The 22599-nt window shown below is 47.5% G+C and overlaps 1 protein-coding gene across 14 annotated transcripts in view; it reads right to left on the bottom strand.

Annotated features, from left to right (window-relative positions):
* The window catches only part of Znf618 (zinc finger protein 618), a 151782-nt gene that overhangs the window by 11920 nt on the left and 117263 nt on the right, over positions 1-22599 (bottom strand). For 4 of the 14 annotated variants that reach the window (XM_048339905.1, XM_048339874.1, XM_048339848.1 and 1 more), the window contains 5 exons: positions 18149-18214; positions 17551-17640; positions 7199-7438; positions 3389-3472; positions 1002-1046 (listed from right to left, as the gene is read on the bottom strand). In XM_048339905.1, the coding sequence (XP_048195862.1) occupies positions 1002-1046; positions 3389-3472; positions 7199-7438; positions 17551-17640; positions 18149-18214 (525 nt within the window). The remainder of the gene's footprint in view (positions 1-1001; positions 1047-3388; positions 3473-7198; positions 7439-17550; positions 17641-18148; positions 18215-22599) is intronic. The other 10 variants (XM_048339928.1, XM_048339943.1, XM_048339898.1 and 7 more) reach the window with 6 other exon arrangements.

The following is a 22599-nucleotide window of genomic DNA, read 5'->3' as shown; positions in this document are numbered from 1 at the left end:
ACAAACCCAGACGCCCCTTTGCTGGGCTGAAGGTGGCTTTGGAAGTTGGGGGAGGGGGCCAAAGGTGCAGATTGGGGCTCTTGGCCCAGCCTGTCCACTCTCTTGTTACTAAACCAGTCAGGGAGAGGCTGGAGAAAGGCAGGGGCGATGGAGAGAGGGAGATGTGCAGGCAGAGACGGTTTAACCCATCGGAGTGGTTATTTATTGAGTGCTTACTGTGTGCCCAGCATGTGCCAGGCATGTGGAGGTGAGGGAGAGGACACCAGCAGGAACCAAGAGTTCGCCGAGGGCAGAGGCCGTGCCCACAGGGTTTTCACAACCCGGCTCTCTGCCTGTGGAACCCACAAAGGTAGCTGTTTGCCAGGTGAACACATGAATGAACAACAACAATAAAAAACAGAAACCAAGAAAACAAACAGACAACAAACAGCACAGGGAGGGAAAATAGCCAGGGAAGAATATGGGAGGTGGAGCCGGCTGGGAAAGGCAGGAAGAAGGAAGGAGCCGCAGGATGGGCGAAGGGGCGTGTGGCCTGGAAGAAGAGGAATGAGTGCAAAAGGACCTGGCAGAGATGAGGATGGATAAAGGGGAAAAAAGCAGAAAAACTAACGAAAGAAAGAGAAAAAGATGTGTGTGTGGGGGGGGGGCGGGGGAATGAGAGAACGAGGAAAGAAGAAAAGGAGGGCAGCAGATGGGAGACGGGCTCGGAAGAGGCATCCTGAGGCTTTCTGGATGGCCAGGATTGGGAGGAAGGGCTGTGCCCGGCCTGGGCCACCTCAGGCAGCTGGGAGCTCAGGGCTTCATCCTGCCTCTCCTATTCCTCTACCCGCCTGGCACTGTGGCCTTTGGTGGCCTCCCTCAGTTGCTACGCCTGTCCGGGAGCCTGGCCCAAGGCCTCTCCCCACAGTAGCCCAGGTCAGAGCCCTGGGAGGCCGGTTGCATTCATTCCCTGCCCTGCCTGGCCCTTGCCAGCCCCTCCCCGAGATGGGATCGCCACTTACTCTGCAGGAGAGGGAAAGGGTTGGAAATCAGGGGACTTGTAGTTTCTGCAAAAAAGAAACAGTTTAGCTTACTCTCTTCCAGTCCTGTTCTTCTGTGATTGCTCTCTCTCTCTCCTCTCTGGATTCAGAGTCTAGCTGTGTAGCCCAGGCTGGCCTTAGACTTACAATACTCCTGTCTTAGCCTTCCAAGGGCTGGGATTACATGCATGCACTATCAGGTCTGACCCATGATGTTTCTTCTTGCCCAACAAGCAAGTAGAGTGGGGAATATCTGGCAGCCGAGTGTACAAACTGGGTAAGGTGTTGGCATGAAGCCACAACCTTTAGAGAAAGTAATGTTTCTCTTGGGTGCTGAGGCCGCCAGGCAGGACAAGATTAGGCAGGGCCACTCCTCTAGGATACCCTCATTTCTGACAGTGAGCACACAGGACCCCTAAGGGAGGAAGGGAGGAGAGTATGCATGAGTGGCTGCCCAGCTTGGAGCAGGGCCCTGGAAGCTGTGTCTGGGTTCTGGGGGGGGGGGGGGGAATAGGATGTTTGGTGCCAATCACCTGAGCAGCAAGACATGCTACTACTTTCTGAGTGCCTCCCCTCTCCTCTCCTGCCGTCTGGCACTGCTGGAGGCCTGGGCTGTCAAGCCTCTAATCTAGCATGCAGCAAAGTAGGCCAAGATGAAGTAGGTAGAAGAGTCCTGGCTCCATCACTTTCATCTGGGGGCACCCTGGGGTTACAACTGGCCCCTGCCGAGCCTCAGTTTCCTAATCCACATAGTAGGGATAACAATCACATTGACACTGAGGCCCCTTCCTCCCTTCCCCTCCCCATCCCACCACCCCTGGAGTTGTGGCAAGGATGAACACAAATAAGACACATAAACTCAGAACACATGCCAGGCACATAGTAAGCGCTCAATAAACAGTGACTGCTAGTGGGCAGCAGCATTTGGCAGCGTTGCTCCCGACTCTGAATGGCAGCTCTGGTGGCAGGAGAGGCACAGGGGGTGCAGCATGGCTTGGCAGGGGGTCCAAGGCAGGCCAGGCGGGGAGACTTGCTCAACCATGTTGCCCCTGACTGGTGTTCGGCCCCTGAGGCTGCCCGTGGGAGAGGAGGTAAGGGTGACATTATCTAAAAGCTCAGGTCCTTCCTTCCCCAGGGAGCAGAGACCCACCATTTTGGGTTTACTATGCAACGAAAACCAAACCAAGCCACCCAGCCACCCAAAGCGGCTCAGGTTGCAGTGTGTGGTCCGTGGGAGGCCTTCAGGACCACGGAGATTGTTCCGTGGGGAGGCCTTCAAGGCCATCAGCAGGGAAGGTGGGTTCAAACTTGGGCTTGGGCAAAGCTGGAACTGTTATGACCACGCGCAAGCCTCCAGCTAGTAGTCTGTGGACCAAGTCCCTGATGCCCGAGCCGAGTTCACCCCGTCTACACTAGCTAGTGCCCAGCCCAGCCCCATAGCCAGGATTCGGTGAATTCAACTGCGCGAGAGACTGTGAATGGGTGCCACGCAGGCAACCAGAAGGGCGGCAGAAGAGCGGTCCCTGCCCTGGCTGTCACAGAGTCTGCTTGTCATGCTCAGCCCTGGTGGGAGGGGGTGCGGGGAAGGTGAAGGTGGAGGGTGGTTCCCAAAGCTGCCATTCCAAAGGCTCCAGGGCTCTGTCAGGGTCGGGGACCAGGCAGCCATCAGGGGGCACCAGACACCCGCGGGACACCTCAGGCCAAGCCACGGAGCTGCAGGGGCTGGAAAGGGATCTCGATTCCGCTGGTCTCAGGTCCAAAGTGGGGGCCTCTGGCTCCCAGTTCAGAGCTTTGTCTCTCTCTCCTTTTGATGCTGGTCCCAGGGCTCGAACTCAGGGCCCACATGTGGGAGCTGTCCCTGACCTCCTTTTTGCTCAAGGCTAGCACTCTACCACTTCAGCCACAGGGCCACTTTCAGCTTTTTCTGAGTAGCTTATTGTAGCTCAGAGTCTCAGGGACTGCCCCGGCTGGCTTTGAACTGCGATCCTCAGATCTCAGTCTCCCGAGTAGCTAGGATTACAGGTGTGAGCCAGCAGTGCCCAGCTTAGAGCTCTCTTTAAGCACCCCCCCCCCCTTTGCCTCTCCTGAAAGAAACAGGCTGTATTTTCTCTTCAAAACACAGCAATGGCTCTCTTGGGCTGACCCAGCTGGGCCGGCAGGGTTTGGGGAAGGGGGGACATCCTCTCTCCACAGGGAAGAAGAGACCAAGAGGGTTAGAAGAGCCCCCCTGTGCTCTGCCCCACCCTGCTCTCCCTCTGTGCCCCTGCCCAGCCCCCTCCCCCTCATGCACAGAAGATTCTGGCCCACAGGCACTTGCCACGGAGGACGGTGGCGGCAGCTTGGCCACTCACTGTCCCCGGCACACTCACCGCTGGAGTTTTGCGAACTGCTATTGGTCTCTTCAAAGTGGTTTTGTGCTTTGCCTTCTACTCTTCGACTGAAGGCGCTTTCTGTTGGGTGGAGAGGCAGGACAGAGGGAGAGAAGCCATGGGAGAGGGTCAGCCTGGGGGTCTCAGGGGAAGAGTGCACAGGAGGAGGCCGGATGGGGCTGGATGGGTGCTGGGGACTCTTTGCTGGGAGAAGAGGAACCAGTGCAATGTGTGTGTGGGGGAAGTGGGGGTGAGGGGAACTCAGGATTCAGATCCAGTCCTCCCAGGCTCCCCCGAGTCATCTGGTCCCCCGTCAAGAGACCCTTGTGCCTTCTGGCAGTGCCTAAGATGTCCAGGCATGGCCAGAGTGGGGGAGGGGAAGCACTTGCTCACCAACACACAGATGAAATCCAATCAGTGAACAGACAGCAAACAGGCTGTGTGTGCCACCCCCACCCCCAAACTTTGGCTCCTGGGAGCCACTCATATGACAGCAGGTCATCTGAATCTGCCCCCTTATGGCTTCCTCTGCCAGATTCTGTTGCCCACGTTCCACCAAGGGGTGCGGAAGATGCAGCCTGCTCCCTGGTGGCAGGCAGCTCTGACCTCGCTGGAGGCTCAGGCAGTAGATCCCAGCTCCATAAGCTGTCCTGAGTGGCAGGGAGGGTGTCCAGGGATAGAAGCCATGACAAGGAGATGGAGGACAGTCCCATATTCTGGCAAGGCCAATAATCAGGTAAGACAAGTCAGAGGTCACCCAGAGGAGGGAACGGCCCAACCTTGCTCAGGTTCTCTCTGGAAACCCTGTCAGGCAGTGACAGGATCCAGCCAAGTGGAAAGCCACAGATGTAGCCTCCCCCAGGTGCAGGAGTCATGAAACAAAGTCTGAGTGGGAAGACAACCTAGCTTTTCCAAGGCCCTCTGGGTACCATGTGGCTGCCATGCGGGCTAAGTGGTGAGACCTTGGGAAGCAGTCAATTTGGGTTGTGCAGCTCACACAGGTTATCCAAGGCTCAGAGGAGTTTAAGTGGAAGGAGAACCCACCTAGCTCTCTTTAACTCAATCTTCCCCTAGATATCGAGGGTTCCGACAGAAAACATCATGCTAACTGTTAGGTTCTGAAAGATTCCCCCACATGGTGATTCTGGGAACCCACTCTGGGAAATGTCACTATCATCCCACTTACCCTCCCCAAGGGCAAGAGCTCAGTCTGGATGATCATGGAGGTGAAGGATGGAAAGCAAACCACAGGTGACCCCTACAGGCCCACTCAGCTCCTCTCCACCCCAGAGCTTCCTCCTAGGAGGGTGCTTCACCATGACATAGGGACCTCCAGGCTCCCCTCAGATGTATCTGCAGGATGCCCGGGCTGAGTGGCCCAAGACAGCCCATCTGTGAGCTGCAGAGGGCCCGGTTCTGTTGTGGGTGAGCACCTGTCACTCCTGAGCACCTACGGCGTGTTGGGCACTGGTTTAGACCTCGATAGCACGGTCTTCCTGAATCCCCCTACAGCCCAAGGGGACTCCAGTGTCATGCCCATTTCACAGATGGGAAATGGAGGGACAGACACTTCCTTTACAAGGGGGAACAACTCCAATTGCTCAATTAATTCTGAGCAATTTTCAGTAGCTTTCCTTGTCAGATTCTCTGGCTGAGACTAGTTGTGCAGATACATGCGTGTGTACACACACACACACACACACACACACACACAGCCACATACTCCAGGGTAGGGAGGATGGTGACAACCTCTACCTCTCCCAGTTTCCTATGGCTCCTGTTCCCAACAAGGGCCCTCTGACTTTGCAAGCTGTAAATCCAAAGCCATATGGCTTCCAGGTCCAGAGGGCACCCCAAGGAGCACCCTGTGGCCCACTGGAGGCCGGCTTGGAGACACTGACACAGAACAGCTGCCACACGAGACACACTAGCCCGAGACCATTCTCTGCCAAAGCGGCAGGCACCCAAGCTCAAGAGTGAGAGCCAGCCACATTGGACAGTCATAATTCCATTATTTACATGAGATGAGGTCTACCAACCAGACCCGGACCATGATGACAAGCCTGCTTCTAATTCATAGTTACTGTTCCATAATCACAAGGTTCACAGACATTCCTAGTGAGAGATCTATGCCTAAGAAGCACAAACCAACCAGAGCCTGGCCCCAAATCAGCTTCCTGAACTACAGGAAGACGACCAGAATGAATTCCCTGGCTATGTCATCCATCACCAAACACACTCAGTGGCTCATTTACCTACTCTCTCCATATGAATACGAGCATATTCATTCAGTGATCAGCTTTGGCCTTCCGAGGGTACAAAAAAACCCAGCCCCAGGCACAAAGGTGTTATCAGCCCACCGTGCACATCTAGGCGAGGAGCCTGGGACTAGTTCTATACAAGAACTAATCCAAAGATTCCTGGCAGCTGGAGCTAACACATGGTAGGTCTTCTGTTTTCCTAGAGGAAATGCCCACTGGGAAACTGACTTCCTGTTTGCCGTTCTGGAGATGGAGCTTTTTTCTGCATGGACCGGGAAAACACTAGGGCGAGCAGTCTCCAGTTTCCTCTTCCTCCTGGAAGCTGAGCTCTGGTCAACCACCTAGCTTTGTAGAACTGAAATGAGCTTTAGCCTGGGTTTTCTAAGAGGTGGAAGATGCAAATGCATGCCAGGTAACATAAATGGATGACGTGGGCAGATGGACCCAGGCAACAGTTGTGAGCACATTGAGAAATTGAAGCAGGGTATGTCCTTAAGCCCGACTCCTGAAAGAAGTAACATCATTTATCCCCCAGGGAGAAAGGCTCCTAACCCCAGAGCTGTCATCTGCTTAGAGGGTTCTGCGAAAAGCCTCAAGTTGCTTTGTTCAAGTGGGTGCTACAAGACACCCCAAAATGTTCCATCTGCCCAGGAAGTGAGCCCTGACCTGCTAACAATGCTTCGCTTCTGTACATGCTATGCAAGAAAAAGCCTTTCACACATTATTTGCCAAAAAAGGATGTGGCTTTATCTTTAAAAGACTAGGTCTGAGCTGTCTCAGTGCTGCATGATTTGGGAAGCCTATGCCCCCGTGCAGTTGCTGGCCTTTGCAATAAAGACTCCTAAAATTTGGCTTATTAATTGTGGCATCTTTCTTTCTTTTTTAAATTGAGATCCAATTTTATTAATATTTTTTCTCTTCTTTTTTTTTTTTTTTGCCAGTCCTGGGCCTTGAGTCAGGGCCTGAGCACTGTCCCTGGCTTCTTTTTGCTCAAGGCTAGCACTCTGCCACTTGAGCCACAGCACCACTTCTGGCCATTTTCTATATATGTGGTGCCGAGGAATCAAACCCAGGGCTTCGTGTATACGAGGCTAGCACTTTTGCCACTAGGCCATATTCCCAGCCCATAATTGTGGCATCTTTCGTTTTCTCACTGATCAGGTTACAACTTGTCCACATGTTAGCTGAAAAGCCACAGTTTCACATGAAATTGAATATTCAAATGGTGGCAATTAATTTAAAAAGTTTCCAAACCTTGTAAAAATCCAATTGCTTTTGGCAATGATTCAGGGGAAAAAAACCCCACATTTTATTACTTAAGAAAAAAAAAGGTTATGGACCTTGTAAAACTCTGTGATTTAGGGTACCTGAACCTGTAATCAAAAGGTTAAGTGGCTTGCCTTGGTCATGGCCAGCAGGAGCGAGGCCTCCAATCTGCCCCAGGGAAAGAGGGGACCTCCATCCTCTTTCTTGCAAAGGATGAATGACTCCAGGCAGGTGGAGAGGGGCACGGGGTGGAGGAAGTGTGGATAATGTAGGCCACTGGTACCTGCGGTTGCCTTGCTGGCTGGAGATCCCGAGTTTGGAGTGCGGAACGTCTGAGTTTGAGTAGCTGGAGGGGTGCGGTGTAAGAGGGTGGCACATCGAACCACGGAGGCTGGAGCTTTTTTCCCTGACTGATTCGTCTGGGTCTTCGCTGCCACGAAGCGTGGAGATGGGGTGACCTCTGGATGCGAACACTCGGAACCCGTGTCTGGATCATCCGGCGGCTCCCACCCGGGGGCGGTACCTGAGAAAGTCATGCTGTCAGTCCCCAGGACCCCGTGGGGCCAGCCCAGTGAGTGGCCTCTTCGGCCACAGCTCCCCATGTGTCATCCAGGACATCTCTTTCCGTGTCGCTCTCACTTCCCAGACAGACAGCAACAGCTTCAGTCCCCAACCAGAGCGAGGGAGAGCCTGAGCAGCTTCTCCTCGAGGGAAGTCTGACCACCAGCTCTGGCTCAGAGTTACCTGGAGGCAGTTCCCAGCCTACCTTGCAGGCCACTCAACGCCCTTGGCCAGCCCAGTCATCTAGGGTCTAAAACCTTAGGCTGTGACCCACTCTTGGGGGTACCAATTTCATCAGCCCAGGTCAGGCACATTTTCTAGAATGTTAGTGTCTTACTGATTTGCCTCCAGAGAAAGTCAGCTTAGAAGGATGGCAAGTAGACAGGGACGGGCACACTGGGGTGAAGTGATAGGGCAGGGGAAAGGGAGGGGCTTGACAGCCCATATGGTTTTGGGGGAAGGGACTCTGTAGTGCCCGGAGCACTGGCCACAGCGCTGAGCTGCCCAGGAGACCCAGCTGCTGGCTCTCTGGCACTGGGGTGGCACAGGGCCTCCTTCTACACCTTCCCAGGGCAACATCCATCCCTGAGTGCCAGAGACCCCACTAACGGCCCAGCATGAATGGCCCTTGACCTTCTACTTCTGCCCATTCCTGGTACAGATGGTGATGCCAAGGTCAGGGAGCAGGGACGTTCAGCTGTCCTGCCCAAGTCACACAGGCAGTGAGCCACAGTGACCTTGTTCCCCACCCTGAGGTGGTGAGGGGAGCTGGGGGCACACCACCCCCTGAAGGATGGCAGGTTGCCAGGAGGGCAGAGCTCTTTAGGAAGCCCCATCCCAGGCTAGCCGGAGTCTCCTAGAGCTCCAGTCTATGGGAGTATGGGGTCCGTTACCATCTGAGCTCCAACACACTGGACTCACTTTCTGACTCAGGAATAGAGACTGAGGTGGAAAAGCCAGCTATTTCCATATGATCCTTCCTACCTCTCTTCCCTCCCCCTCTTTCTAAGCCAAGGACTGCAGTGACCTCTGGCTTGTCTAGTGGTTTCTCATTTACTGTCACCACAGAATGAACCTACATATTCAATACTGTGCTGGTATCTGGGGTCCCCTCTGATTTCTCCACTAATCTCTCTGGGTGAGACAGTTAGGGAACAGGACTGGAGGCTCACTGTAATGGAACCCACACTGAGATTAGGCAGGGCAGCCCACCCTGGAGCTCCCTGATTCTAGGGTCCTTCTCTAGCCTCAGTTTTGTCTGTGTTTTTCCTCCTCAGTGTGTTGGTCACTGAGTCATGATAGAGTTACTGGGATAGGATCAGCCCTCTTTCTATTTCCAACTGTAAAGCTGGATCAAGAAACTACAGTTTTCAAACCTCAATCAACAGGCAGTGCAGGACTATGATGTGTGAGAGAAGGCCAGCTCCGCTTGGAGACATTGGGGTTCAGGGCACAGAGTAGCGGGGCCCAGATGGAAGCCTGCCAGGCCAGTGAACCAAGGAGACAGTGATCAGAGGTCAGGGCTGCTGAGGTGGCTGGAATTTGTAAGGCAGAATAACAAAAGGAAGAGAAACAACAAGCATAGAAAGAATTCCAGAAATGTTACAGAAGGCCCTCCTGGAAGTCATTAGAGCTGAATGTTAAACTTGATTTGTGAAGTGACTCTGTGTGACTGAGGGAGAAACAGAGAGAGGAACTCTCAGAGGTTGCACAAGACTAGAAGATGCTTGAAAACACTGCATATGTTGTCGCACCTTCGTTCACTTGCGAACTAGAAAGGCCCAGGAAGAGCTACTGGAACTCTAGCATTTAGACTTATTCCAGACCTGCCCTAATGAATGCACCTCACAAGAAGACTCTGGCGTACCTTGATCTCAAAGCAAACTACCTGCCTGCTAAAACAAAAGATGAAAATCACAATCTAGTCAACAACATACCATCCACAATGTGGAGCATGAGGTAAGCAATTTGTTTTTGATGAAGCAGGAAAATATGATTAGTAATCAAACAGGGGGATAAAAGCAGTCAACAGAAATACAAGAATGACAGGAACGATAGAATTAGGAGACAAGGATCTTACAATAGCTATTACAAATATGCCCAAAGACTTTAAAGACATCATAAATATAACACAGAGAAAAATGAAAGCTGTAACAAAGGAACCAAAGAGGACTTACACAGATTAGATGCTGCAGAAGAAAAGATCAGTGAACTTGAAGGCAGGACAAGAGAACATATTACAATTGAAGTGCAGAGGGAAAATGAGGGTGGAAAAGCAAACAAAGCTTCAGTTCATCTATAAATGTTTTCAAAGGTCTCACACATATGTAATTAACATCTTTATAAGAAAAAGAAATTAAGGAAGAAAAATATTTGAAGAAAGACTGGCAGACATTTCTCCAAATCTAATAAAAAATACAATCTTACTGGTCAACAAGTCGAATAAACGTCAGGAAACATACCATAATCAAATGGCTAAACACTAATATTATAGAGAAACACTTAAACAGAATCAGAGAAAAGGGATAATTACATATAGGAGAAAAAGGCAAATAATCAGAATAATCTCTAATTTTTCATCAGAAACCATGTAAGCCAGAGGTAAAGGAATGACTTATTTTATTTTTTAGTGTCAGTACTGGGGCTTGAACTCAAGGTCTGGGTGCTGTCCCTAAGCTTTTTTTTTTTTTTTTTTAATACAATATACAATTGAACATGGAATGTGCAGCAAGAAAATACATTCTTACACATATATAGTGGGTAGGTCATAAAACATCTCTATAAATTTTGAAGACTAGAAATTGCTTAGGATAAGCCTAGCACCAATGACACATGCCTACTACTCAGGAGGCTGATACCTGGAAGAGGGTGCTTTGAAGCCAGCCTGGGCGGAAATGTCTGCGAGATGCCATCTCTACATAAGCACTTGAAACATGGCTCAAATGGTAGATAGCCATTGTGAGCAAAAACGTTGAGAGAGAGTATGAAGCCCTGAGTTCAGCTCCAGTAGCAACACACAAAGGGGAAAGGGGGAACCACCTAGGATAAATATTCTGACTAAATGAAATTAAATTAGAAATCTATTTTAAAAATCTGAATAACTGACAAATATTTTCTACAAAACCCTTCTCATAAAGAAAAATTTTGAAGCTGGGCACTGGTGACTCATGCCTGTAATCCTAGCAACTCAGAAAGCTGAAATTTGAGCACCATGGTTCAAAGCCAGTCTGGGCAGGAAAGTATATGAGACTCATTTCTAATTAACCACTAAAAAGCCAGAACTGGAGCTGAACTCAAGTGGTGGAGTGCTAGCTTTGAGCACAAAAGCTCAGGAACAGCACCAAGACAGACAGAGAGAAAGAGAGAGAGAGAGAGAGAGAGAGAGAGAGAGAGAGAGAGAGAGCGCACACGCGCAAGGACTGGCACAAAACAAAAAGAAAGGAAGAAAGAAAGAAGGAAAGAAGGAAGAAAGAAAAGGAGAGGAAGAAAGAAAAGGGAGGGAGGGAGGGAGGGAGGGAAAGAAAGACAAGATTCTAGGAGTGAAGGCTTCAGACTGAATTTTTCCAGAACATTTATAGAAAAGAACACCAATCTCATACCAACTCTTCAGAAAATTAAAGAGGAAGCAATCTCCCAGACTCATTCTACCCAACAATATTATTTTTATATCCAGTGAAAACAAGGACAATACAAGAAAAGTGTATCACTGGTTGGAATTTGACATGTCAAAACCACTTTGGAAAATAGTTAACTATTCATAAAAGTTAAACACCGACATGTCATATGATCCCTCACCTACACTCTACACAAAGTCTCCTACACAATTGTTCATAGAGGCTCTACTGTATTAGTTCCAAACTGGAAACAATTCAATTGTCTATCCATAAGGGACACAAAAGGATTGTGGTATACAGATTTTGATAATGGAATGCTACTATGCTCTGTATAGAGACATCTCGTCAATGACAGATGGTATGAACAGTGGTAGTCCCCTAAGATTATTTGCCTAATGATGCTTTAGCTGTCTTAGTTTGTGCAAGTAAATTCTGATGTTTGCACAACAAAATAGCCTAATGATGCATTTCTCAGAATGTAGACCCATCATTAAGTGATGCATGACTGTTTCATTAATTAAAAGCAATGAACTCTTTATTTATACAGACATAAATGATTATCAATACAATTATGTGAGAGAAAGCCACACCAAGATCCCCAACACAAACACACCCAAGATTCCATATATGTAAAGTTATAGGGAAGGCAAACTGATCAACATGAATAGAAAGCAGATCAGTGTCTATCAGGGGATGAGAACGGAGTGAGCAAGAGATTAAGAAAGGGCAGGGGGACCTGCTGAGGTGACTGTATACATGCCTAGTACCTTAATGCTGGTGACAATCTCATGAATGAAATAGTTCAAAATGCACCAACAATATACTTTAAATAATATACTTAGCCATGAGAACAATACTGAGATTCCCACTTCACTCCAGTCAGAACAGCCATCATCAAGAATAGGAACAACAACTAATGCTGGCGGGGATGTGGGAGAAAGGAACCCTATTACACTGTTGGCGAGAATGCAAACTAGTAGTACAATCACTGTGGAAAGGAGTACAGAGGATCCTCAAAACACCAAACATAGAACTATCCTATGATGCAGCTTTCCCACTCAATTATGTCTAACAAAAAAAGAAAGAATGAGCCTTTTATCTCATGATGTTATGCACAGTGATAAGCCAGGGATTTAACCACAACAAAAAAAAACCTTCACTAGGAATAAGCATTAAAAAAAAAAAAATTGGACCTTCATTAACACACCGCTGATTGAATATGGGGTATGCTTTGCCAGTCCAGGACGAAAGTCCCCTTCTTCTGGGATAGTTTTGGGGAGTGATACTAAGAGTTAGGGAAAACCTTCAGAAATTTTACACAGAAGTGTACAAAAACATACTAATTATACAAACGCCCCCAGCTCTTCAAATAGTTTGTGTGAGAACGTCATGGTGGTGAATATAATATTTTGCAATATACACATAGAATGTCATCAAGTAGTAGATGCTAATAAATACCAATAAAGCTTTAAAGGGGATCAATTTTCTGCCAGAGAAGAAATGCCTTACTGTTATAACTTTCTTCAATTCACTTCACTTGATTTTCTAATATCTTAATGTGCTTTAATAAAGTATAGGCATACTTAAAAAATCCACACCATTCAACACACTGAAAGATAGGAAAGAATCATCACACACAATCATCTCAGCAGAATGAGGAGGAAGTCACAAATGCAAATGTACAACAAAAACTTCCAGGACAGAAGTAGGAAGAAAGCTTAGTTGGCAAGAGGTATCTGTGAAGTTCTACCTCAATCAACACAATAAATACTTACTGATGGAAATGATCATACTTCATGGTAGGAGACAGCCCCTATAATTGGGGACAAAGAAGAGAAGTCTGCTCACTTCTCCTGTTTAGCATTGTACTTCTAAGTCCTAAGAAGGGCAGTGAGGGAGAAAAACAACCACAAAAAGAAGACAGATCTCACGGGAAGAAGTAAAGTTGTCTTTATCAGCAGATGACATCATCATTACAAGGACTACCCTATGAAGTCTATAAAAAACCTATTAGATCTAAGAAGCAAATTCAGCACATTTGCAGGATACAAATTTAATAGCTCCCAATCAATTATTTTATGTAATAGCAATAAGTGGAAAATTAAGTTCAAAAAAAATCACAGCAGCATAAAAGAACATACAGATAGTCTAATGACATAAAGACAATAAACCCCATCAGGTACTGGTGGCTCATGCCTATAATCCTACCTCCTCAGAAGGCTGAAATCTGAGGATCCAGGTTCAATGCCAGCTAAAGCAGTAAAGTCCATGAGAATCTGATCTCCAACTAACCAGCAAAAAGTCAGAAGTAGAGGTGTGGCTAATGCACAGCCTTGAGCACCAGCCTTAAGCAAAAGAGCTAAGGGATAGCACCTAGGCCCTGAGTTAAATCCCCAGTATGGTACAACAACAACAACAAAAGAAAAAGAAGGAGGAGGGGGAGGAGCGGGAGGAGGGGAAAGGAGGAGGAGGAGGAAGAGGAGAAAGAAAGAAAGAAAGAGAGAGAAAGAAGGGAAGAAAGAAAGAGAGAAAGAAGGGAAGAAATGTAGGTAAGATCTCCACTCTGAAAAGCAAGCACTGTTGCTGAGAAAAAGCAGTCCAACCTTTAAGACTCGAGTGATATATACTATGTCCATGGAATGGAAGATCCCAAACCATCACAGTGCTCTACTGTGCTCCCTGACAAAATTTCACTTTCTTTCTTAGAAAGCGACAGAAAATGACGGATGGGGTAACAAGATAGAAAGAAAAAAGGAAAGAAGGAAGGAAGGAAGGAAATGCAACGTACTAGGCACCCGTGGCTCACACCTATAATATTAGCTACTCAGGAGGCTGAGATCTGAGGACTACAGTTTGAAGCCAGCCGAGGAAGAAAAGTCCCCGTGAGACTCTTATCTGCAATTAACTACTCAAAAACCAGACGTGGCACTGTGGCTCCAAGTGGTAGAGTGCTAGCCTTGAGCAAAAGAGCTCAGGGATAGCACCTAAGCCGCGGAGTTCAAGCCCCACAACTGACCAAAAAAAAAAAAAAAGCCAAGAAATTGAGTGGCTGTTTTATCACTAATTATAAAACTCCAGTACATAAGATCATGTAGAAAAGACATACAGATAGTCAAATAGATCAGTAGAAAAGAAATAATCTCATTGCACATTGCGCTGATTTTCTACAAAGGTGCCAATGCACTGCAATAGGAAAGACGAGCTTTTCAACCAATGGTGTTGGCCCCACCAGGTTTCTCCATGACACAAAAGGAATTTCAATTCATACCTCCCATCATTCACAGAAGGTAACTCAAACTGCACCACAGATCCAAAGGCAAAACCAAAATAATCTCAAAAGCTCCTAAAAGATAACAGAGAAGGCCATCTTCACTAGTATGAGGTTAGACCCAGAATTCATAAACTGCAGGAAAAAAAACCTATAATCTATGCTTTATCAGAATGAAAGTCATCTACTTCTCAGGGAGACTGAGCAAAGATCAACAGGCATGCACAGACTGGAAGACAAGAGCCACAGCACACACACCTGATGAAGGACCAGGACCAACTGGCATATACAAAGAGCTCCTACTGCCCAATAAAACATCAAGCAATCCATCACCTTCCCTCTAAAAAGCCCCAGGCATAGGGTGAAGGCAGAAATCTTCTAAATTAAAATGCACACACAATTAGCAAGTGCCAAGATGTTCAACATGTTTAGCAGTCAAGGAAATGTGAATCAAAACCACAGTGGAATGCCTTGATCCAGTCAACAGAACAACTAGGAAATAAGGCCCAAGTGAAGCTCTACCTGTGGCTAGGGGTAGGGCAAGCCAGAAGCTACATCTGTTTTGGAAAATGGTTTGCCAGTCCTTAAAAAGACAAATGCATGACCCAGTCACTCTGTTCCTTGAGAGTTATCCAAGAGAAATGAACACACATGGCCATAAAAATCTCATGCAAGCATACTGATGGTACCTGTATTTATAACAGCCTAAACCCAGAAAGAACCATGTAAATGAGAGAACACTTGGTGTGTTTTCACACCAGGCAATATTGGTCAGCAGTGAAAAAGAATGAACTGACACACGTAACACAATGAGTGTTAAAACCATTTGCTGAGCGATATAAAGCAGACACAAAAGACTCCGTTGGTAAGCGTTTCCACACTCAGCCTGCCCTTCTGGATGTTCTCCAGCCCCAAGGGGGCGGGCGGGGGGGGGGGCGGTGTAAACCCAGACCTGGCCACCACCTAATGACAACTTCAAGTCCAGCCCCTGCTCCAGACAAAAGCCATCAGCATTCAACAACGATATCTACGGTCATCCGAAAGCTGTATCTCAGCCTTGGAGAACCAGTCCTCTGCTAAATCTAGCCTAAATCATTCATGTTGCATATTAAACCCATGACCCTAGAGTTCCCGGACTTCAGTGAGCGACAAAAAGATTCAACAGACAACTTCAGAAGCAACAGAGATAAACAAAAAAATGAGACAGACATAGGTGGCCGTTCAGGAGAGAGGCACCAGGATGCCAGTGGTAGATGTTTGCACCCCTTCCTGCTGTCTTGTGTGGTACGATGTTTCACAGTAGCACATGGACTTAAGAGTCTACTGGCAGGTTCAGAGTCCTGCACCCTGCTTGCCAACTCCCTGAACACACGCAACGCATGCTAGGAAGACCAGAGGCAGCATTGAGGTTGCCCTCCAGAGGCCGAAACCCAGGCTGCAGGCTGTCCTTGGGACAGACCCACGGTTGAAGTACCTTCTAGTAGCATCCTCTCCAACACCAGACAACACAGGTATGCTGCTACCCCAGGCAGCCCTTCACTTGGGCATCAGCATTCTGAGTGGACATCAGATGGACGGGCTGGTGCCCACCGCTGAGACCTCCTCACCCCTCTCCCCACAATCTGGTTACATAGTAGGGTAACAGGAGATGGGCCACAGGAGCACTGTTCAAAAGCTGTCTCCTGCTGGAGATGTCAGAAATCCAGGCCCAGGGCAGGAACGCCCTAGAGAGCTCTCACAAGATGGGAAATGTGGGCTCAGAGAAAGTCACAGAGCTAAGGCCATGTGTCAGTAGGGGTATGGCCACATGGAGTCAGGGGAAGGGCCATGGGGCAGTCCACAAGGCCATCCCCCAGGCCTGCACTGCTCAGCAGGGAGACATTCCAGGGAAACTTCCTGCACCTCCCTCCTGCCCTCCAGTCTCTGGCCTCTCCCTTCCTGCCCCCTCAGGGGCTCCACCCACTTGCATGTCAGGACCCCTACCCTCCACGAGACTACAAGTACCTCTCTCCCTCAGAGGCCCTGCGTGAGCCCTCCCTCTGCTTCTGGACCAACTCTCCCATCCACAGAAGGAGTGGAGGGACCCTCAGCTATGCTGCGGAAAATCAAGCAGATAGCTAGCAGACATGCCCATAGCTAGCAGACAGGCTCACAGACACAGGCCCCATGAACTCACCCACCAGGTCCTGTTCAGGAAGACGCAGGGGGCTGAGGGCTTTCTGAGCTTGGACTCTTGGGGGGATGTTGGGGTATAGCCCCCCCGGCCTGTACAAGGACGCATCAGAGGAATGGATGGCAGCTGGGGGAAGCGGCCTTGGAGTCTTCTGCACTTGCCAAGGGAGGAAGAAGGGTATGGGCAGGTAGTGTGTGTGTGTGTGTGTGTGTGTGTGTGTGTGTGTGTGTGTGTGTGTGTGTGTGTGTGTGTGTGTGTGTGTGTGTGTGTGTGTGTGTGTGTGTGTGTGTGTGTGTGTGTGTGTGTGTGTGTGTGTGTGTGTGTGTGTGTGTGTGTGTGTGTGTGTGTGTGTGTGTGTGTGTGTGTGTGTGTGTGTGTGTGTGTGTGTGTGTGTGTGTGTGTGTGTGTGTGTGTGTGTGTGTGTGTGTGTGTGTACTGGGGGGATGGTGTGTGTGTGTGTACTGGGGGATGGTGTGTGTGTGTGTGTGTGTGTGTGTGTGTGTGTGTGTGTACTGGGGGGACCTGTGACTCCACTAGGCTTAATTCTCAGCGTTCAGTGCTCCTTCGGCCTCCTTAGCTCTCCAGGGCCAGGGCAGGGCAGGCAGGGAGGTGTCTGGTCATGTCAACCACACCTCCCTGGGGCAGTTCCCGCCGTGGCCCAGATAGACTGAGTTGCAGGCTGCTGGCTCTAAAGGTGGGATAACATTCAGGAGGCCCTTGGTTTGGAGGTATTTAGAAGAGGTGGGGACAGGGCCATTTCAAGACTTGGACAAGCGGTGTCTACCCTTGGGATGCCCCACCTATGAAAGCCTCAGGCCTCTCTGGCAGGGATGGCTTTGAGTGGCCTTCTCAGTGTTCTAGATTGTCAGTTCTAGATAGTCTGCACTGTCTGTCAGCACTGAACCCAGACACCTGGACAGACCAGACCTGAGCTCGCCTGGTTCTCACCCCTGGATGGTGATGGGTCCCACCTCCCCAACTCCTAGCCCCCATGTTCCCCAAGCGGAGAAGGTACTCACTGATGGGGGCGTGTAAGGCCACATGCTCCTGGTATGGTGTGTAGTACTTGTACTGCTTTCCACAGAACTCGCAGGTGTAATTGCCAGTTTCTGTCCAAGGAGAGGAAGGTGTGAAATGGGCACCTAGCTCCCACCCAGAGCATCAGTGTTTCCCATCCCCAAACAAACTCCTCATTTGGGACCACCTGTGAGTGAGAATCAGCTGACTCTGAAGTCAGACTGTCTCGGTTCAAATCCCAAGTTTGGCCGCCTCGAGCAATGTAACCTCAGGGAAGTGTCTTAACCTGTCTGTGCCTCAATTTTCCTAGCTGTAAAATGGAACGAATAGGAGAGGACCGCCTTCTAGGATTGCTGTGGGGATTAAATTTGTACGTCAAGTCTTAGAACAGTACCTGGCACATGCTGTTCTCTTCCACCACTCCCTCCCCAGCCCCCTCAGCCCTGGTCAGGAAGCGTGCTGTGACCCCTGCTAACCGCCAAGGTCAACCTCTCCATCAGCCCCTTCTGCAACCACACCCAGGGGCTCTGTCCCCAAGCACCTCCCCCTGGGCTGGCAGCAGCCAGGGTGATTTCTTCCTCGCAGACCCCTAGACTTTACCTTTACCTCTCTTCTGGCTCTGCCTAACTTCTTTCTTCTTAAAAATGTCTGATGTAATATTGTTCACTGGGGGAAAATTATAAAATACTGATAAATACAAGTACCAAATCTTAAAAGAGAAATAAATTTCAATTGTCTGTCATTCCCCACACAAAGAGAGAAGCCCATTTCCCCCGGGGAGCAGAGCCACCAGCCTGCTGGCTACAGTCCCGCCTTGGGCTCCCACCCCCTCTGGGGTCACTTCTCTGGCTGCTGTCGTTTGTCTGGCTCCTGTGGCCTTGAATTAGCCAGCCCTGATCAATATCCTCTTTGTAACCTGGTATATTCAATCGACAATACTTTGTGGACATCTTGCCAGATCGATAAGTATCGATCTCCACCGCCTTTATTGGCTGATGGTTCCCAGGGGACTTTGGAATGTGCTGAGCCCGTTGGCCTCCACCAAGGGACATTAAGATTTCTTTCCATTTTGTTTTCTCTTATTAAAAAGAAAAAAGAAAAAGAAAACATCCTCATAGCCATGTTTGCACATTCACTCATTAGTTTTGCACACGATGGTAAAAGAGGGTAGCCCAGAATCTTTGCACAGGATAAATTCCAAGTATGAGGAGGGAGAGGGTGTGCAGTTTAAAGGTTTCTGATAGCCACACACACACACCCTCCCAATGTCCCCATCAGAAAGGTGCAAAAACCACAGGACAACATTTAACAGTGTCTGTTTTGCCTATCGGAGTGAGCAGCTAGCTACATTGTGAATCTGAAGCTGCTTTCCCTTTCTTTGATTTCTAAGGAAATTGATTGTTTTTCTTGTTTAATTAATTATAGGGATTTTTTTTCCACTTTCATGACTTTCTTTTCAAAAGCACAAAATTCTGTACAGATGAAAGAGATCAACATTCTGTTACTAATGTTACAAGCATTTTTTTTTCTCCTCAAGTGACTTACGGTCTGTTTGTGGGTTTTTTCTTTCCCAATATAGAAGCTATGGAACTCTTGGTGGTTAAAATCATTTCGTAGTGACTTGAGAACACTGTTGAAGGTAAGGCTGTGAGCTCTTACTTAGAGGCTTCAAAGCTGTTCCATCAACTGTATTAATTAGATATATTCAAATCACATTTAACCTCATTTTGATTTGCTCTGGCCCCCCCCAAAAAAGGTTTTCTTTTGAAATCAAATATTTCGTTTTGTTATATTTCTAAATGCACACTGTATATTTAAATACAGTATGGTTAGCATCCGAAGGCTCTAGTATTAAAATATGTACTGTGAACTATATCTTATTTATTAGCAAGAAATTATCTTTTACCCCAGCTCGTCTCAAGGTGTGACTCCTTCTGGTGTACTGGCAATAGTAACTATGACAGGAACCTGTAAGAAGTATGGTCCTTGTTGGACTGGCCCAAACTTCTAGGGAGGAGCAGGGACCCAGAAACTTATAGGATGACTAGGAAAGCGTCAGAACCTATACTCTCTACTAGTTAATTAAACTGTCCTACTAGTTCATCTGGAATACATATGATTAACCTCTTGGTCGTTTGTCAGAACATGCTTCCTCCCTCTTTCCATGAGTCTGACGATACCTCTTACCATTTCCTTGGCCCTCTGTTCAAGAACTGTGCCAAACACCAGCAAAAAATGCTGAGCCAGAACTGTCATGGTTCCTGCCCTCAAGTTTATTTCCAGAAAAATCAATCACACAAACAAATGGAAAGCTGCAATGTGGTAGGTGTTCTCAGGGAAACACAGACAGTGTTAGGAAAACCCACCAGTGTGACTCCGCGAAGGGAGCGGGGGAAGGGGAGGGAGAGACTACAGCTCAGAAAATATAAGGAATGAACTAGGTAAGTCCATAGGGACAGACATATATACTACGGACAGACCTACTGGGTAATGGGAAAATAAAGATGACAACTCAGAATCTTTGCACATTATTTCCTCAGAGGCAGGGAGAGAGAGAGTGTGATGACGAGATGTTTTTAAATTAATCTGGCATTTTAGTAATGGAGATTACATTGTATGCTTTGGTTTTATAAACTGAGTATCCTCCATCCAAAAAAAATCCAAAATGCTCCAAAATATGAAACTTTCTGTGTACTAATACATCAAGGTGACAGAGTCTACATCATCAACATGAACTTCGTTTTGTCCATAAGGTTATTAAAAAATATCCTCTATGCCAGGTGCTGGTAGCTCACACCTATAACCCTAGCTACTCAGGGGGCTGAGATTTAAGGATTGGTTTTAAAATCAGACAGGGCAGAAAAATTCAAGAGACGCTTATCTTCCATTGATTAGCAAACAGCTAGAAGTGGAGGTATGGCTCAAGTGGTAGAGTACTGGCCTTGATTGAAAAAGCCAAGCACTCTGAGTTCAATCCACTGTACTGGTACACACACACACACACACACACACACACACACACACACACACACACACACGAGATCGTATCAATTACCTTTAGGCTATATGCATAAGACATGTATGAAGCATAAGTCAATTTTGTGTTTAGACTTGAGTCTACTTTAAGGTATCTCACTATGGATATACCAATGTTCCAAAATCTGAAAAATTCCAAACTCTTCGCATCCCAAGCATTTGAGTTTAGAAATATCCAGCCTCTACTTGCTCTATCATACTCACTTTCCGCATGCTTCATGCTTCCTGGCTGTTTCCTCAGCTTTCTGTCATTTGCAGAGGAACCTTTTGCTTTGCCTTTCCAAGAATATCAATGTCCCATTATTTCCTAATCGTCTCCTGTTATTTTAGACAGCATATACCATGTATCTCTGTAATTGTTAGTAGCTGAGTGGAAAACGGTTTTGTAAAACTGTTATCACTGAGCAATGCAGTTTAACCCAGTGCTTCTCCCATTTCAGCTCATGTAAAAATGACCTAAGAAAGATTCTCACAGCACAGTCCGTCAGTGGGCACCACCACAGGGTTGCAGACAATTCTGCAGGTCTGGGATAAGGTCTCAGAGTACGAATTTCTACAGCTTCTCAGAGAGGCTGATCTTCTTGGTCAGGGCCTCAAGACCACAAAGAACAGCACTGCTTTAGTCTACTGTATTCCTCACCAATCCATGCCTTCTTGTTTGTTTTTTTAAACCAATTCTTTCTTTCATAGTTTAAATTTGAGGTCATCTGATTTAGAGCTCACAGTTCTTTCATACCATCGCCTCTACAGAGCAACACTGAGTACATTAATCCCAGTTTTTCCAGATAGAAAATTCTTAGGTGAAAGCCTTTCTTTAATCATTTTCTTTTGGAATTCTGTACTACAGCAAAGTGTGAGTCCTTAAATTCATGTGTAGGTGATTTTGCTTCTTATGCTTGGATGCCTAATTTCTTTTCCTTTATGCATCCATTCCTTTATGGTTATAGTTTTAAAATAGTTATGTGGATCTAATTTGGAGAAAGGTCTTCACATGTTGATTTCATCTAACACTATGGTGAACCATTCAAATTTGCATTTCTTCCTTTAGCTGAGTAACTTTTGTTCTCTTAGGTCTTTGAGTATTTCATCTGTCCCACTGGTGTTCTATCACCAACGATTCAGGACTGGCTCCCTGCATCTGTATCTATCACATGTTTCTTATTATCTTTATCTGGTCCAGTTCATTCTCCATATCACTATTTTCATGTGGAAGGAAGGGAAAGGAAGGAAGATGGAAGGAAGGAAGAAAGGAAGGATGACAGGAGGGAAGATTGACTCTGTTGTTTACTATGTATAATATGCATTTTTAATTCCCTTCTTATATTTTGTTTCCCCACAGTCTTTTCTCATCTTACTACTTTCTCTGCCTTTTTATCTTATCCTCCTCTTGTTTTATGGTAGTACTAGGAGGCTTAAAGCTTGTTATTGGCTGAGATAGAGTATCAAACCAAACCATGATCCTCCGAAGCTCAGCCTCCTGAGTTGCTGGGATTGAAAGCAGAAGCTGCTATGCCTGCTTCCGGCCACTTTTCTATACCTCAGGCTCTTTTTTGCACAGGTGTCACACAATGGGCTAAACCGCATCCTTCGCAGACTCACATGCTGAATCTCCAGCTTCCTGTGTAATGATGTTATTTGGAGGGAGGACCTTTAGGAGATAACTAAGGTTAGATGAGGTCATGAGGATGGGATCCACACAACCGGATTAGTATGGAATAAGAGATATCAGATCTCAGTATTTCTCTCTCTCTCTCGTTCTCGCTCTCTTGTCATGGAAGGACAGGAAGGAGGAATCTGACCATGCTGACTCCCTAATCTTGGACTTCAGCCTTCAGAACTGTGAAAAGTACATTTCTGTTAAGCCATTAAGTTTGGGGCATTTTGTCACAGCAGCCCAAGAACTCAGATCTTCCTTCCTATCATCCTCCCTCCCACCTTCCTTCCCTTCCCTCCTTCCTTTTATGAGACAAGGTCTCACTTTGTAGCCTAGGCTGGCCTTGAACTCTCCATCCTTT

Source organism: Perognathus longimembris, chromosome 1 (genome assembly GCF_023159225.1).
Source record: "Perognathus longimembris pacificus isolate PPM17 chromosome 1, ASM2315922v1, whole genome shotgun sequence".
In the NCBI taxonomy this organism is placed as follows: domain Eukaryota; kingdom Metazoa; phylum Chordata; class Mammalia; order Rodentia; family Heteromyidae; genus Perognathus; species Perognathus longimembris.
This window is presented reverse-complemented; position numbering and strand designations above follow the sequence as displayed.